The sequence below is a fragment of the Phyllosticta citribraziliensis genome, assembly GCF_038025025.1.
Source record: "Phyllosticta citribraziliensis strain CPC 17464 chromosome Unknown J3D65scaffold_3, whole genome shotgun sequence".
Classification (NCBI taxonomy): Eukaryota; Fungi; Ascomycota; class Dothideomycetes; order Botryosphaeriales; family Phyllostictaceae; genus Phyllosticta; species Phyllosticta citribraziliensis.
In genome coordinates this window covers 1,569,829-1,584,750 of record NW_027117340.1, presented here as the reverse complement: position 1 = coordinate 1,584,750, position 14,922 = coordinate 1,569,829, and the positions used below count along the sequence as shown (strand labels likewise).

At 55.5% G+C, this 14,922-nt stretch overlaps 7 protein-coding genes across 7 annotated transcripts; 4 read left to right on the top strand and 3 right to left on the bottom strand.

Annotated features, from left to right (window-relative positions):
- Nucleotides 1-313: 313 nt before the first annotated feature.
- Nucleotides 314-3,444, bottom strand: J3D65DRAFT_261650 (putative dipeptidyl-aminopeptidase B). The gene is made up of 2 exons (XM_066794879.1): nt 472-3,444; nt 314-420 (listed from the first exon to the last, which is right to left on the bottom strand). The coding sequence occupies exons 1-2, from the start codon at nt 3,098-3,100 to the stop codon at nt 320-322; spliced, it is 2,730 nt and encodes a 909-aa protein (XP_066657889.1). The 5' UTR covers nt 3,101-3,444; the 3' UTR covers nt 314-319.
- On the bottom strand, nt 3,421-4,834 carry J3D65DRAFT_617028 (DNA-directed RNA polymerase II 19 kDa polypeptide). Its single transcript, XM_066799514.1, has 4 exons — nt 4,180-4,834; nt 4,048-4,128; nt 3,826-3,995; nt 3,421-3,762 (listed from the first exon to the last, which is right to left on the bottom strand). Exons 1-4 carry the CDS (start codon nt 4,426-4,428, stop codon nt 3,741-3,743), a joined length of 522 nt encoding a protein of 173 aa, XP_066657888.1. The 5' UTR covers nt 4,429-4,834; the 3' UTR covers nt 3,421-3,740.
- A 129-nt stretch (nt 4,835-4,963) lies between these two features.
- J3D65DRAFT_617025 (uncharacterized protein) lies at nt 4,964-6,335 on the top strand. Its single transcript, XM_066799513.1, has 4 exons — nt 4,964-5,127; nt 5,187-5,210; nt 5,263-5,322; nt 5,379-6,335. The coding sequence occupies exons 1-4, from the start codon at nt 5,095-5,097 to the stop codon at nt 5,856-5,858; spliced, it is 597 nt and encodes a 198-aa protein (XP_066657887.1). The 5' UTR covers nt 4,964-5,094; the 3' UTR covers nt 5,859-6,335.
- Nucleotides 6,331-8,925, top strand: J3D65DRAFT_617021 (ATP synthase-like protein subunit alpha). The gene is made up of 6 exons (XM_066799512.1): nt 6,331-6,552; nt 6,743-6,909; nt 7,103-7,223; nt 7,284-7,751; nt 7,808-7,947; nt 7,997-8,925. Exons 1-6 carry the CDS (start codon nt 6,481-6,483, stop codon nt 8,637-8,639), a joined length of 1,611 nt encoding a protein of 536 aa, XP_066657886.1. The 5' UTR covers nt 6,331-6,480; the 3' UTR covers nt 8,640-8,925.
- A 623-nt stretch (nt 8,926-9,548) lies between these two features.
- Nucleotides 9,549-10,808, top strand: J3D65DRAFT_261522 (uncharacterized protein). The gene has a single exon (XM_066794878.1). It carries the CDS (start codon nt 9,853-9,855, stop codon nt 10,750-10,752), a length of 900 nt encoding a protein of 299 aa, XP_066657885.1. The 5' UTR covers nt 9,549-9,852; the 3' UTR covers nt 10,753-10,808.
- A 727-nt stretch (nt 10,809-11,535) lies between these two features.
- On the top strand, nt 11,536-12,865 carry J3D65DRAFT_617015 (Ribokinase-like protein). Its single transcript, XM_066799511.1, has 3 exons — nt 11,536-11,738; nt 11,798-11,895; nt 11,949-12,865. Exons 1-3 carry the CDS (start codon nt 11,639-11,641, stop codon nt 12,750-12,752), a joined length of 1,002 nt encoding a protein of 333 aa, XP_066657884.1. The 5' UTR covers nt 11,536-11,638; the 3' UTR covers nt 12,753-12,865.
- J3D65DRAFT_617014 (TAFII55 protein conserved region-domain-containing protein) lies at nt 12,759-14,919 on the bottom strand. Its single transcript, XM_066799510.1, has one exon. It carries the CDS (start codon nt 14,780-14,782, stop codon nt 13,070-13,072), a length of 1,713 nt encoding a protein of 570 aa, XP_066657883.1. The 5' UTR covers nt 14,783-14,919; the 3' UTR covers nt 12,759-13,069.
- Nucleotides 14,920-14,922: the final 3 nt, after the last annotated feature.

Here is a 14,922-nt window from a genome sequence, read left to right as displayed (position 1 = left end):
TCGACCTACACACTTGGTTGTGCCTGCATCCCATCGCAGCATACGCACAATTCTTCCCCTTGGTTCTTCATGTTCCGCGCATTAGCGTAAGCCATGGTATAGTGACAGCACTAATAGTACTAATACATGATAATTTGAAAGACTCCCATTCTCTATGCAAATACCTGCTTGCCCTGGCTGTTCCGTCTCGCAGGGCAGTATCTCTAGCAAAGCACCCACCCGTGACCCGCCCGTCTCGTGCTGAATACAACCCAAGGAAACAAGCAAAAGTCGTCCTAAAATGCATCTTCATATTCCTTAAAAACTGACCACGTCTTCATCATCGTCGATGCGAGATCCCATCAATCGTAGAGATAGGTTTGGGATTGGCCGTCTTAAGCCATTCACCATTGAAGGCGTTGATGAGCCAATTGCTCAGCTCTGAAGACAAGTTAGCATGGTCTGAGAAAGCCATGAGGGGGGAATCCTTACTGTCATAGACGATTCGATTCGCATTGTGGAAGTAGATGCTGTGGTCGCTGTCAGGAAAAACGTGAACATCGTAGTTCTCAACGCTCGCAAGATCGAGGCGATCGAGCAAAGCCAGGCTGTTCTGGAAGTGGACGTTGTCGTCGGCGACACCATGCATAACAAGGAAGCGCACGTTCTGCGAGAGCGCCGTTGCGTTGCTGATGGCGACCTGGTTGTAGCCTTGGGGATTGTGCTGCGGCGTGTGCATGTAGCGCTCCGTGTAGATGCTGTCGTAGTACCGCCAGTCGGTCACAGGCGCCACCGCCATACCGTACTTGAACGTCTCGCCAGCGTCTTGCTCCAGCGTCTTGAGTGTCATGAAGCCGCCGTAGCTCCAGCCCCAAATGGCGATGCGCTCCGCGTCGACGTAGCTCTTCTCCTTGTACATTTTGGCAACGAGGATCTGGTCTGTTGCTTCGTAGTGGCCCAGGTTTCCGCGTACGACGCAGCGCCCTTTGCGGCCTATGAAGCCAGTTCCGCGACCATCCACGGTGACGACAATGTAGCCGAGTGCCGACGCGACATAAGCCTGGAAGTCGACTGAAAACTTCTTCGTGACTTGCTGGCTGCCGGGCCCGTTGTAAAGGAAGAAGAGGACAGGGTATTGCTTGCTAGAGTCAAAGTGAGGGGGGCGTCTCTCCACGATGTTGAGATCCAAGTCGTCGACTTTGAAGGTAGAATACACCTGAATCGGCAGCTCATGCTTCCGTGCCATATCTGCCAGCCTGGTATTTTCTTCAACGATGCTCGAGTAAGACGACGAAGAACTGGGAGTGCTAATGATCTTTTGCCAAGGAATGTTGGGCCCTTGGTAGGAGAGAAGCGCGAACCCAGCTCCGCTGGAAAATTCAACGTCGTGGTAGCCCTCCTTCTTGGTGTCGGTCAAAGCCTCAAAAGCGCCACCTTCGAGATTGACACGGTAGACATGCCGCTGAATGGAGCTCTCGCGGGTGGCAACAAAGTAGACGTAATTCTTCTTGAGATCAACGGCAGATGGCGCATCAACAACCTCCCAGTTGCCTTCCGTAAGAAGAATCGGTTTCGAAGAATTCAAGGGTGTAAAGTAGCCGAGATGATCATAGCCATTGTGAATGATCATGTCGATGTAGCCGTCGTACGGACGTCCGTTTTCTGGGTCTGCGGGGACAAAGGTCGTCTTTTGATTGACCTCAAACCATCCTCCGTCAAGGGCAGCGACATCTTCAGTCCGCACAATGTTTCCAGTCCGCGTACGAACGTCGACAAGACTGATTTTGAGGACGTCGCTTTCGCGATTAGTCTCGCGGATCAACACCTGCTCGTTCTTGGCCCAGACAACCTCTGTGATCAAACGATCGAGATCGGGAAAATCTTTGTCAATTTTGACGGAAAAGACCTCTTTCTTCTGGACATCGTAGAATTGAAGGTTGACAATCGGATTGGGTGCCCCCGCCTTGGGGTACTTGATGTCACGAACTTCCGGATAGTCCTCCTCGCCCTCTTTTGGCTCAGTGCCACTTGGCCTGGAAAAGAAATACTGGACAGGGTACGTTGGGACTCTGGACTCGTCGGTGCGGAGAAACGCAATATAGTTGCCATCCTGGGACCACCAAGTAGCAACGCGGCCGCTAAATACTTCCTCTTCATAGACCCAGTCAGGAACACCATAGAAGAGATCTGGGCTGCCATCGCTGGTGATTCTCGTGATGGTAGTGGTATCTGTCCGGCGCAAGAACATGTTGCTCTCTCTCGTAAACACGATTGCGTCCGAATTCGGAGACCATGTCGCAAGCTGTATTCTGACATCCGGGTGTTGGGTATCCAAGGGCTCGCCAGTCTGCGTTTCCACATCGAAGAGGTAGTAGATTCCATAAAACGAATGCCTCCAGTTGTGCTCCTTGTTCGTCATGACGAGCACCTTTTTGAAATCCGGCGACGGCCAGACTTCCTGCGGTTGCACCCATTTGTCTCCAGCATAGAAGCCCGCACCTTTCATGAGAACTGTGGTATGCTCAGACGCCTCTTTTTCGTCCCTGTGACGGACGTCTTCAACGACCAGGTAGCCCTTCTTGTGCGAGCCGCCCTTCTCCAGCAGCAATCCATCTTCACCACCGGGTCCAGCGATCCAGGACAATGAATGTCGTGTGGGGCTCCATTCTCCACGAAGTACCTCGTCAAGCTTGACTTTCCGTCCTGATCCTCTCGAGGCCGTCGCAGCCGGGTCGTGCGGCTTGGTCGAGGCGTGGTGGTAGGAGCCTTGGTAGATGAATGCGACCAAAGCAAATGCCCAACCCGTCGCGCATATTATACCCAGGATCCATAACCATCGTCGAAGCCGTTTATCTGCGGGCCGTACTCCGCCGTAGTAGTTGCCATCCTCAATGTCGAGCGCGTGTTCTCGCGATTGGTTGTTGGGGCTGTTTGCGTCCGTGTAGGGCTCGGACGCCCGCGCCTTCGAGTACTCGCCGTTCAAGCCCTCGAGGACCAGTGAGGTGGTTGACGCAGTGCTCGTCGAGGCACGCGGCCCGTCTTCTGATTCTCGCGGCGCATCGGCGACTTCTTTGGTGAGTGGCTGCGTCTCCTCATCGTTGAGGGGACGCTCCTTGGACATGGCGAGTCTCTCGGCGGTGGTTGTACGGTCGTGGGGTTGGTGGGCTACAGCACTAGCAATTGTTTAGCGCAGTCGCCATCGGCTAGTCCACTGGTTGACCGGAGAATCAACTAGTTATTGGAATGTGTCGGCTTCTCGCAAGAGAAGCTGGTTGATGGCAAGTTATCTACATAGCATATTGAACACGAGTGCAGGCACCTCCGGGGGCGACGCCAAGAGAACCCTTTATTGGTGCATGCCGAATTGACCGTTATTGACCTCTAGTTGCGGGCCGACCGACATTCACACAGAGGGCATCAAAGGAATGAAAAACTTGAAGATCTGGCTTGTGTTCTATAAATCGGCTGGCGTGTGGTCCACAGCCATGCATAATTGTTTCGGAAACACGTCGGAAGGCCTCCCGGCCTCCATTGTTTTGCATTACTCGGTGATCTGATATCCCCAAAATAATACAACGAGAGCTTGTGTAGCTTCACTTCTTTCTTTTGGCAGGGCGCTGGAAGTTTGGCCCTATCGCACTTGTTGGGCTGGGGCTTCGCCCGTCCCAATTGCCACATGATCAAGACCCTCATGGTTGACCAAGCCGACTCAGGGCTTCGGGCTTTGGCTGTTCAAGTATCCAACTCCATCTTCTCGAGTATTACGGATTCTCGTTGAGAGGTCTAACATAAAACATGAGCAAAAGTCCCACGAGCGCAGATGGGCGGGGCGGAAGTTCAACGTACCCGAGATAGTCCTCCTTGATAGTTGCAATGGCATACATGTTGCCCATTTCTGTGCGGAGACCCTTGACCTTGACACGAACGTGTGTGCCTTTCTCAATGACCTGGTCGGCATTGTTGGTCCATTGCGGGGGAGTGGCATTGCCGTCATACTTGATATTGCTAGGAATCATCTGGCCAGAGTTAGCGCCGGCGCCTCGACAAACCTCGAGCGCGACCACATACGCTGGAGACTACGAAACCGTTGAGAGGGCCCATCTCAACGAAGAAGCCAGAGTCGTGGACAGCGGTGACGATTCCGTCCATCTACACGACGGTCAATGCCCTGAATTTATTCCGCGGCGCCTGTGAACCTACGATTTCGCCTTTGAATGGTCTCCACACAATGGCCTTGAAGTGGACATTGTATTCAATGTAGCCAGTTCCAGGCATCACGCGACCCTCGGACTTGTCTTGGGAGTCCATGACGCAGATGATGAAGTAGTTTTCAATCTGAATGCCCTCGACATCTTGTTTTAACCGTTCCTCGATATACTCGTGTACGTTGGGGCCCAGAAACGACGGGTGTAGGGTGATGGTGCGCTCAAGCTCGTGGAGAAAGAACATGGTGTCGGAGAAGCGTGCAGCGTGTCGGGGCTCTGGAGACGGCGGTTTTGGAGCTTGGGTGGGAGGAGCGACCAGAAGGAGAGGCGGCCGGTATTAAATGGGGCGGCCAGCGAGTGCGGCTTTTAGTTATGGTACGCGGGTATCCAAGGCGGCGAAGAGAATGAGGGACGTGGCAGGTAATTGGGACGTTGAATTGGAGTTTGGACGGAGGAGCTCTCCCCACGGATGCGCACCGAGCGAGCTCGTCCAGGCCGACGACGCGCTCGCACACCCCGCAGTCGAGGACGGCCGCACTGCAAACGAGGGAGCACGCGACGGCGGGACAGCGCGTCTGGGAACGGGCGCTGCGGCGACACGGGCAGGTCGAGTGAGGTCAGGCAAGAGGCGACCGGCGTTGGTGTTGAGTTTGCGGAACAGGCAATATTTGCGCGCCGACGGGACGGGCACATGTGACGGCGACGGGAGCTGCGGCTGGGGAAGAAGCCGACGGCTCCAGGGCATGACGAACGACGGCCTGGTCTGTCCGCTCACCACCACCTCGGTCACCATACCTCTCCCCTTCTTCCGCGGCTGGCCATTCTTCGACCCTGCTTGGGATCTTTCCTCTCCGCCTCTCTCCACCCAGTCCTGTCTACCTCCTCTCATTCTCCTCGGCCCCACTTAACCATGGCCTTGAACCTCGAGAAGCAGCTCACCTTTGTATGTACCGCACCAACCGCAGCACTGCCTGCCTGTGTCGCAAGAGCTAACGGTCGCAGTATGGGAGCTATCACCATAACCCGGTACGATGACGTCCTGCTGGATTCAACAAGCGCAAATTAACACGCCAACCAGGTCAACATCGGCGTCCACATTACTTGCGTCCCTCTAATCATGGCGACGGCCTTTCTCTTCGTAAGCCTTTTGAGCGCTTTGGGGCCAGCTATGCCGGAACTAACGCTGAATTGCAGCTCGCTAACACACCGGCCATTGCTCTCCCAGCGGCGGTCTCCGTTCCGAATCTCCCGCTTAACGCTGCCACCGGATTTGCAGCCCTATATTCATTGTTATACATTTTGATGGAGCCAGTGGCTGGAGGATTGCTTGCCCCGCTCCTCTTTGCGGGCACAGCCTGCGTCCAGCACCTGCTGGCCACATATGGCGCGACGGCCAACTGGTGGGCGCTAGGCCTTCACATATTTTCATGGGTCGCCCAATTCGTTGGCCATGGCAAGTTTGAGGGTCGCGCACCAGCCCTGCTCGACAACATCGTGCAAGCTTTGTTCTTGGCCCCTCTGTTTGTGTGGCTCGAGGTCTTGTTCTACTTTGGGTACCGCCCCGAACTGAAGAGCAGGATCGACAGTGCCGTAGCCAAGAACCTCAAGAAATTCAGAGAGGACCGGGACAGGAAGGCAGCCGCCAATGGCAAAGCCAATGGAAACAGCAAGTGAGTAGCGGGGATTGAACACAAGAGGATGGAGGTCAATGTTAAAGCATAGCTCGGACGGCGGGAGGTGCATGATTCTTTGACGCAATTCAGCACATCCGCTTGGCGGACTGGTGAGGACATATCATAGGAGCTGGTTCAAATTGAAAATGACGCTAGTGGTCCTTTGGTGGCCCCCGGGTGTCAGTCGACCGTCAGCGTGTTTGCACGCACTCGAGGCGCAACCTGCATAAGCGCCGTTGTAGCCGGGTAAATGCCTTGGGATTCGTCCCAGTCGGGTATGCCAGTCCGGGAGAGGAGTTGAGGGTGAGGTCGAGGTCTCAGGCTTGGGGAGGAGAAAAAGGATGAAGTTTGTAAACAGCGTCGATAAAGACCAAAGGAAATATATAGATGGCAGAGCTGTGTACATGTCTCCTCCCGTGGCCGGCCGACGGGCGCGATGTTCGGATGCTTGGCGCTTTACTTAAGCGGACTAGCGGCAGTGCGAAGTTGAGAGGAGGCTCGGGTCCTTCGTCCTCTTCCACCAAGAGCTCCATCCCACCGAGCACCACTCTCCCCTCTCCTCCCCCTGCTTCAATCTCAATTGATAGCAGTGCTATCGAACGAAGCTTTCTGAGCACGCAGCCATGTTCAGGAACGCCCTCAGACAGTCCACCCGCACCGTCGGGGCAATCTCTGCCGCTGGCAGAATTGCTTCGGTAAGTCCATCAATCTCATCGCCGCCACGCCTCTCTGCGCGATGCGTTATCGATCCAAGCTTCTTCGACTTCATATCTGTCTCTTCCGACCCTGTGGACCCCGAATTGGCGCTGCGGCCGCGTCGCTGCCATGCGCTGGAGCTCTTTGCAGGAACCGAGGGCTGACGATTTTTCCGCGCAACCTCAATAGACCCGTACCACCCCCGCCGTCTTCAACGCTGCTTCCAACGGCCTCCGCAGCTATGCCTCCGACGCCAAGGCTGCTCCTACTGAGGTTTCCTCCATCCTGGAGCAGAGGATCCGCGGTGTGCAGGAGGAGTCCGGCCTCGCCGAGACCGGCCGCGTCCTTTCCGTCGGGTACGCTCCCTCGCCAACACCATCCAAACGACAACGAATGCGCATTGGGATTTCTGGGCTAGTCTGACACTTGGATCGCAGTGACGGTATTGCCCGTGTTCACGGCATGAGCAATGTCCAGGCCGAGGAGCTCGTCGAGTAAGTACCACCGCGGGTTGGGCCATGCGGCATCCATCAATTGACAGCTTTCCAGGTTCGCCTCTGGCGTCAAGGGCATGTGCATGAACCTCGAGGCCGGCCAGGTCGGTGTCGTCCTGTTCGGCTCTGACCGTTTGGTCAGGGAGGGTGAGACCGTCAAGCGTACGGGCGAGATTGTGGGTTTCCGAAGCTCCAATGACGTACCCAACTTGCAAGGCTGACTGTTGTTTACACAGGTCGACGTCCCTGTCGGCCCTGAGCTTCTCGGCCGTGTCGTCGACGCTCTTGGTAACCCCATTGACGGCAAGGGCCCCCTCAAGACCACTGAGAAGCGCCGTGCTCAGCTCAAGGCTCCCGGTATCCTTCCCCGTCGTTCCGTCAACCAGCCCGTGCAGACTGGTCTCAAGTCCGTCGACGCCATGGTTCCCATTGGCCGTGGTCAGCGTGAGTTGATCATCGGTGACCGTCAGACCGGTAAGACTGCCGTCGCTCTCGACGCCATGCTCAACCAGAAGAGGTGGAACTCCGCCAACGACGAGACCAAAAAGCTCTACTGTGTCTACGTGGCCGTGGGCCAGAAGCGTTCCACTGTCGCCCAGCTCGTCAAGACCCTCGAGGAGAACGATGCCATGAAGTACTCCATCGTCGTTGCCGCCACTGCCTCCGAGGCCGCTCCTCTGCAGTACATTGCTCCCTTCACCGGCGTGAGTCCTCCCTCTTGACGTGTTGAAGCTTCTGGATTCTAATAACCTACCGCAAGACTGCCATCGGGGAGTGGTTCCGTGACAACGGCAAGCACGCCGTTATCATCTACGATGACCTTTCCAAGCAGGCCGTCGCCTACCGTCAAATGTCCCTGCTGCTCCGTCGTCCCCCCGGACGTGAGGCCTACCCTGGCGAGTGAGTGGTTTCAAGACCTTGAGATTTAGCAGCCTCTAACGTTGAGCAGCGTTTTCTACCTCCACTCTCGTCTGCTCGAGCGCGCCGCCAAGCTCAGCGACAAGCACGGCGGTGGTTCGCTGACTGCCCTTCCCATCATCGAGACCCAGGGTGGTGACGTTTCTGCCTACATTCCCACCAACGTCATTTCCATCACCGACGGCCAGATCTTCTTGGAGTCCGAGCTGTTCTACAAGGGTATCCGCCCCGCCATCAACGTCGGTCTTTCCGTCTCTCGTGTCGGTTCTGCTGCCCAGCTCAAGGCCATGAAGCAAGTCGCTGGTTCGCTCAAGCTCTTCTTGGCCCAGTACCGTGAGGTTGCTGCCTTCGCCCAGTTCGGCTCCGACTTGGACGCTGCCACCAAGCAGACGCTCAGCCGTGGTGAGCGTCTGACTGAGCTGCTCAAGCAGAAGCAGTACACTCCCATGGCCGTCAACGAGATGGTTCCCCTCATCTTCGCTGGTGTCAACGGTCTCCTCGACAACGTCCCCGTCAACAAGATTCTCCAGTGGGAGGCTGATATCCTTTCCCACCTTAAGACCAACGAGTCTGAACTTCTCGCCAGCATTGACCGCGAGGGTGCTCTGAGCAAGGACCTTGAGGCTAAGTTGAGGGATGTCGTCAAGGACTTCACCAAGAGCTTCGTCGCTTAAACAGGAGGCTCTAAAGGAGTACGTTCTAAGCAAAAAAATCACATTGGTTAGAACGTCGCTGATGAGGGTGACGTTTTAGAGATGTATAATAGAGCATGGTGATTCCAAATGGCTGCCTCTAAGTAGGAAAGACCTCTAGTGCATTCTCGAGACCACCTCAAACCACGTCAACTGCATCACCAATTTCCTTTGTCTCTGCTGTTGATACACCAGCTTTTAAGCACGTGGCGACGGGTAGGGATGGTACTAGCCAGTGTAGTTAAGCGCAATTTCGTTGTTCTTCAAACCCGTCAATCTTGCCGTGATGTTGAATTTTACCCAAGCTAAAGATTTGCAGCGGCCAAAGAGCTTGGGAACAAAGTGGGTTTCGAAAAGAATGAGGCATCATTCACTGCTGGGGTTGCACCTTGGGAGCGTTCGTCTGGTATTGCAGTGACGCCTGGGGAGCAGTCGTCCGCCATTGCAGATGCACTCAGGGAGCTGAGCTTTGTTGTTGCTGCTCGACCTGGGGGTCTTCTTTCTGCACCCGCCATGGGGAGAATGTGTCGGTCAGTGGTACGGGTGAGTGAGCTACTAACAAGAACCACCACTCCGACAGTTGACATGTCTCCGCTCGCAGCGGAGTATCTGGCAGCGCAGTGGGTTTCGAAAAGAATGAGGCATCATTTACTGCCGTGGTCGCACCTAGGGAGCGTTCATCTGCTATTGCAGTGACGTTTGAGGAGCAGTCGTCCGCCATGACAGATGCACTCAGGGAGCGTTCATCTGCCATTGATCCAAGTCGTTTCTTTCGGCATCAGCTCTCGGAAGAATATCTTGAGTTGGTAGAGGTGAGTCCATACTGGTGAGTGAGCCACTACCCTACTTCCAAGGACGGAGAACCTCCATTCCGACAGGCACTATGTCTCTGCTCGCAGCTGAGTATCTTTAGCAGCACATTTGGTATTAGAAATGAGACATTGTTCACTGCCATAGGTCCGCGCCTCAGGAGCAATCATCCGCCATCACTGACGCACTTAGGGAGCTGTCGTTGGTTGCTGGCAGCTAGACCTGAGTATTCACAAGTTCATTTCGGAGCCTTGCGACTAAGCTTTGGCGCCGTAAGGTCAAGGTGATCACAATCCACCGCCCAAATGCTTTTGAAGCCCGTCGCCAACTCCAACTCCAACCTCGCAACACTCTCGACTGAGGCTCACCTTGCAGCGACACGAAAATGGCGTCAATGCCGACTCCTACCTCGTGTCCCAACTTTGAAGAGCACCGCTCCGATCGCCAATCTGCGGCCCAAGAGTTTCGCGAGGTTGTCTCGTCCGAGCCGTCTGCCGGCGACACCAAAGCGCTCGAAGCCCACTTGCGCAAGCAATTCCATTCCGCCGAGAAGCTGATTCATCTTCTGCACATCGAGATTGACGACCGTCGCGAGATCAATGAGCTGGATATTGAAAAGATCTGGTACCTCTCCGACGCCATTGCCGGCACCATTCAGCTGCTTGGTGAGCTGGTCAAGGATTCCGAAAACATCAAACAATTCCTCGAGCGCCACCGCGAGCTGGCCAGGCGCCACGACAAGAAGGAGGCCCGTTCGATCAAATGGAAAGTTTGCCGCGACGCGGTCTTCGAGTTTTGCGGCTTGACGGCGTTTGTCGCCGACGTCAAGACCAAGATGGGCAAGGAGGACGAGATCAAGGACAAGGGCAGAATTTCGGTCCAGGATGAATACAGCGTCAAATTCGATACTGCCGCTGAACATGGCACCAATAACCTCGACGCTTCTCGCAACATCCACGCCAACAACGAAAACCCCAACAACCGCGACCCCGTCTACAATCACGCTCTGCTTTTTCCAGACACGCTCAACCACAGTTGCGCGAATCAGACGTCGACCAACACTTGCGAGGGCCCCATCAAGCACGACACCACCCCTTCCAGCAGCAGCGGTCGCGCCAACGAGTTCGATCGTGCTCTCCAGGTCATCAACAAGAGTGCGATTCAGATCGCCCGCCACCACGGCGAGCTGAAGAAGAAGCTCGCCGACCTCACGGCGGGTAAGTGGCAGGTTGGATTCAGGAAGGACCTCAGAGAGCGTGGCGACATGCCGTTTTCTCCGGCTTGAATGAGTTGAGGAACAAGCACTTTGGGAGTATCAAAAATTTGGTAGTTCAGGTTGGAAAAGGACGCATGCTTCATGGCCTGGTTGAATTACAGCTAGATGACGGTATCCACAATCAAAACGGAGTGTGCGAAGCCACTGGCCCATCGGTGTCTGGCTGCAGCAGTAAACGACTGCTCCCTAAGCGTGACTGTAGTGGTGAATCAATGCTCCTTAAGTGCACTCACTCATACTGCCAGAAGGTCTTATTTCTTTCGACGCCCACTGTGGTACAGGAAAACCAGTGAAGCTCGTGTATGTGTTGATGTGGTGGTATAGTGGGTGTCGAAAGAAATTGGACCTCTCAGCAATATAAGTGCGTCTAGGGAGCGTTCATTCGCTCCTGTGGTTACATTTAGGGAGCATTTTTGGACCACTATATTTGTGCTTAAGAAGCAGTCAATTATTGTCGCAGCCAGACCGTGGGAGTCTCAATTCTTTCGACACCCATTGAAATTAGACCTCCTGGCAATAGAAGTACACCTGGGAAGCGTTCATTCGCTCCTAAGATTACCATTCAGGAGCATTCATCTGCTACTACTACTATTCGTTCATTGCCGCAGATAGATCGTGAGAGTCTCGTTTCTTCCGACACCCACTGCTGTGGTGGGGGATCCGATGGTGCACGTCGAATATCACGCAGACGTCAACAACGCCACAGCTGTGGCTTGTCTCCAGCCCCGCTATGACGTGGTTATTCCGACAGCACGGCACTTCCATGTCGGGACATAGCTTCCTTCTTGACCACTGACTTAAACACACCACTCCAACACCTCACCCGCTTTGTCGCGCTCTTCTATCTCACGAGTTGACCTGCAATTGCGCTCCTCCTTCTCTCTACCAGTCTCGCATGTCTCAAGATTCACAAACCATGGCGGCCTCTTCGAGAAAAGAGCTCCTGTCTAAGGTATACAAGATGGTTCCGCCCATGCTCGAGAGCTTCCACAAAGGCAAGAAGTCGTTCAAATAGCAACCCCAAGTCCGCACTGTATGTTAACAATCGGACCAGGTCAATTGGGACGCGTAGCCGTCATAGGAGGTAGTGAAGACTACACCGGCGCCCCGTACTTTTCCGCCATGGCGTCCGCAAAGCTAGGCGCAGACATGGTACGTCAATGTCCTCTCCCGACTGTCTCACAATTCAACTAATGCTGGTCCAGTCCCATGTCATCTGCGAGCCCGGCGCCGGTGCCGTGATAAAAACATACTCGCCAAATCTGATGGTGCACCCGTACATGCGGCAATCAAAGAACGCGGGCAGCGACGAGACGGCATCGAGCGTCAGCGAGCAAGTCATCTCAATGCTGTCACGGCTGCACGTCGTCGTCATCGGACCCGGGCTGGGGCGCGACCAGCTAATGCAGGACGTGTGTGCGGCCGTCATCAAGGAGGCGCGCGCGAAAAACATGCCGTTTGTGCTCGACGCTGACGGACTGTACCTGGCGCAGACGCGGCCGGAGCTCGTCCAGGGCTACAAGGAGTGTATCCTGACGCCCAACGTGGTCGAGTTTGGCCGGCTGGCCAAGGCAAAGGGCATTGATGTGAGCGGCGGCGATCCGACCAAGCTGTGCGAGAAACTGGCCAAGGCGTTTGGCGGCGTCTTGATCATCCAAAAGGGCTCGCAAGACTACATTTCGAATGGCGAGTTTACGCTCGTCGGCGACGGCGAGGGTGGCTTGAAGAGGAGCGGTGGCCAGGGCGATACTCTGACCGGCAGCCTGGCGACCTTCTTGGCCTGGCGTAAAGCCTACCTGGACCGCATCTGGGACCACGATGGTGACCTGAGCGCGAGCGAGCTGCTCGCCCTGGCTGCTTATGGCGGCAGCTCCATCACAAGGGAAGCGTCACGCCTGGCCTTTAAGGACAAGGGCAGGGCGCTGCAGGCCAGTGACTTGACAGAGCATGTACACCAAGCCTTTTTGAACATTGTTGGGGAGCCAGGGTCTAAGGCGGCCAAGATTTAAGACGTTGGACCCTTAGCGGCGTGGTGGGAGAAACTTGAGGGCGAATAATGAGGCCTACGAACTGTACCAAAATAGCGAACAAGTGATTCAATCAAACCTTTTGAAAACAGAAAGAGGCAGGAAGATAAAAATGCCAGACTTTATGAATTGACTATCATGTGTGTCCTCGGGGAACCCATTGCCCATTCTCGATTTGGGAGCCCAAACCCTTTCAACGCCATGCCATGTCCGTAGAAGCCCCAACTCCATTCGAAAAGGGTATAACACGGCGAAATCAAAAGAATGATGGCGCAAGCCAGCATCATCACGCAACTCCGCTACTCATCGTCATCGTCGCCCAGACTAGCCCTTTTGAGCTCCAAGTCGCTCTGCAAGCTCTTAACCTTGGCCATGAGGCGCTGCTTGAGCAGCGGGTTATTTTGACGCTCCATTTGCTGCTTGGCATTGTCAACCTCGCGCTTGAGGTCGGCCACCTCCTCGCGCAGCTGTGCCTTCTCCTCCTGCGCCGCCAGCGCCACCTCATCGATTTCGTCGTCATCGTCGTCGTCGGCGTCGGACCCAGAAGTCGCCTCTTGCTCCGTGTCGCCGCCGGCCGCCGACGCGCCAGGGGTCTCGCCTTCGGCTCCAGTAGGCGTGCCAACTTCAAGGTCGCCGCCGAGTGCTTGCGCTGCGACAACGTGAGCGGCGTCGATGTCGTTGGCCGTGGGCGGAGCTTCGACGCTGGCCATGGGCTCGTCTTCGGCTTCGAGCTGCTGCTCCATCATGGCCGTGAGGGCGTCCTCGTCGACATCTTCGCCCTCGGCGTCGAGGAAAGAGCCTTCCTCGTCCACGGCGGATTGGGCTTGCTGCGCCAACAACTCCTCGAAAGCACCGTCGTCGTCGGGCTCGTCGGGCTTGTTCGGGTCGACGAGCTCGTAGACTGATTCGCCTCCGGCTTCTTTGGCTTGTTTGTCTGCTGTAAGGAGTCTTTCGAGCTCTTCTTCAACGGCGTCTATGACATGGCGGGCCACACGCGGACGGAAGCGGCGTTTGCGCACGTAGTGCATAGGCGGCGTGAGACCGTGCGGGTATTGCCATGTCTTGTCGTCAATCTCCTTGGGCAGCGGCCTTGTTCTTGCCTCCTCCTCCTTGTCCACTTGCGCCCAGACTAATAGAAGCTGGCAAATATCTGTCGTCTTGTACCAAGCACCTTTTCGCTCCCAACTCTTCATTCCCTCAACCACGCATGGTAGATCAAGCAGTGATGCTGCGTAGTGATTTCCTTTGATGGTAACGCAAGCCCGCCGACCGTCTCGGTCAAAAAAGCGGAATGAGACGTCCGCGCCGCCTTCCTTGAGCGACACGCCGACCTTTTTCTCGCTGATTGCTTTGGCAAGATAATCGCAGTCCGGACCTGGCATCATACGCAATATAAATGCATGCTCAATGGAAGGATCCTCCTCTGCTTCGTCGTCTTCGCTGTCGTAGCCGTAGCCTGGCAAACGTGGCGGAGGCTTTCCAGCATGCTTGACCTTAAGCCTTGTAACCGTCGGAGTCTTTGGTTGCATGTTGCGAATCTTTAGAGACATTTTCGTGTTTGCAGCCGCGGCAGAAGAGAATGCTGTCTTGAGCGCCAATGACGGCTTCGACTTCTTGACCAATGCCGTCGCGCCATCTTCTGTTCCTTCATTCTTCCTCTTGCGGGACGCTTTTGGACTCGTGGGCTTGACAGCGGCAGCCGTGCCTTCGCCGGCAGCCTTTTCCTTGTCGGCCTTTTTTGTGTATTTGCGCTTAGGTTTTGCGGGCGGTTGTGAAGCGGCGGGTTGCGGTGCGGGTGCAGGTGGTGGATTCTCGCTGACGGGCGTGTTCTGGGCGGATTGGCCGCCCCATTTGATCTTGATCTTGTTGCTGCCACCGGGAGTCTGCGCGCTAGGAGTCTGGACAGAGGGGGATTGTGCGGCAGCGTCAGAGGCGCCGGCGGCTCCAGTCTTGGATCCGGAGTTGAGCTTGAGCTTCATGATTGTCGGTCGTGGGTTGTTGGGAGAGGACATGTCGGGATAGGGAATCGGCGACACTTTAAAGTTTGCAGGGCTCGTCGGTGGGTTCGGGCTGGACAGTCTGGCGGCGGAAGGCGCCCAGGAACAGTTGTGAGTCGTGGACCAGGCAGGACAGGAATTGCCTCAGCAAGATG

What these genes read in the sequence shown, in the direction of transcription:
- J3D65DRAFT_261650 (XM_066794879.1), bottom strand. Translation starts at nt 3,100, where the DNA reads ATGTCCAAGGAGCGTCCCCTCAACGATGAGGAGACGCAGCCACTCACC. An exon ending in GAATCGAATCGTCTATGACA is followed by an intron (nt 421 to 471) that starts GTAAGGATTCCC and finishes ACTTGTCTTCAG; the next exon opens with AGCTGAGCAATTGGCTCATC.
- J3D65DRAFT_617028 (XM_066799514.1), bottom strand. Translation starts at nt 4,428, where the DNA reads ATGTTCTTTCTCCACGAGCTTGAGCGCACCATCACCCTACACCCGTCG. An exon ending in GACCATTCAAAGGCGAAATC is followed by an intron (nt 4,129 to 4,179) that starts GTAGGTTCACAG and finishes ACCGTCGTGTAG; the next exon opens with ATGGACGGAATCGTCACCGC. An exon ending in ACGGTTTCGTAGTCTCCAGC is followed by an intron (nt 3,996 to 4,047) that starts GTATGTGGTCGC and finishes AACTCTGGCCAG; the next exon opens with ATGATTCCTAGCAATATCAA.
- J3D65DRAFT_617025 (XM_066799513.1), top strand. Translation starts at nt 5,095, where the DNA reads ATGGCCTTGAACCTCGAGAAGCAGCTCACCTTT. An exon ending in TCGAGAAGCAGCTCACCTTT is followed by an intron (nt 5,128 to 5,186) that starts GTATGTACCGCA and finishes TAACGGTCGCAG; the next exon opens with TATGGGAGCTATCACCATAA. An exon ending in GGAGCTATCACCATAACCCG is followed by an intron (nt 5,211 to 5,262) that starts GTACGATGACGT and finishes CACGCCAACCAG; the next exon opens with GTCAACATCGGCGTCCACAT.
- J3D65DRAFT_617021 (XM_066799512.1), top strand. Translation starts at nt 6,481, where the DNA reads ATGTTCAGGAACGCCCTCAGACAGTCCACCCGCACCGTCGGGGCAATC. An exon ending in GGCCGCGTCCTTTCCGTCGG is followed by an intron (nt 6,910 to 7,102) that starts GTACGCTCCCTC and finishes ACAGCTTTCCAG; the next exon opens with GTTCGCCTCTGGCGTCAAGG. An exon ending in CGTGAGGCCTACCCTGGCGA is followed by an intron (nt 7,948 to 7,996) that starts GTGAGTGGTTTC and finishes AACGTTGAGCAG; the next exon opens with CGTTTTCTACCTCCACTCTC.
- J3D65DRAFT_261522 (XM_066794878.1), top strand. Translation starts at nt 9,853, where the DNA reads ATGGCGTCAATGCCGACTCCTACCTCGTGTCCCAACTTTGAAGAGCAC.
- J3D65DRAFT_617015 (XM_066799511.1), top strand. Translation starts at nt 11,639, where the DNA reads ATGTCTCAAGATTCACAAACCATGGCGGCCTCTTCGAGAAAAGAGCTC. An exon ending in GCTCGAGAGCTTCCACAAAG is followed by an intron (nt 11,739 to 11,797) that starts GCAAGAAGTCGT and finishes CAATCGGACCAG; the next exon opens with GTCAATTGGGACGCGTAGCC. An exon ending in CAAAGCTAGGCGCAGACATG is followed by an intron (nt 11,896 to 11,948) that starts GTACGTCAATGT and finishes ATGCTGGTCCAG; the next exon opens with TCCCATGTCATCTGCGAGCC.
- J3D65DRAFT_617014 (XM_066799510.1), bottom strand. Translation starts at nt 14,782, where the DNA reads ATGTCCTCTCCCAACAACCCACGACCGACAATCATGAAGCTCAAGCTC.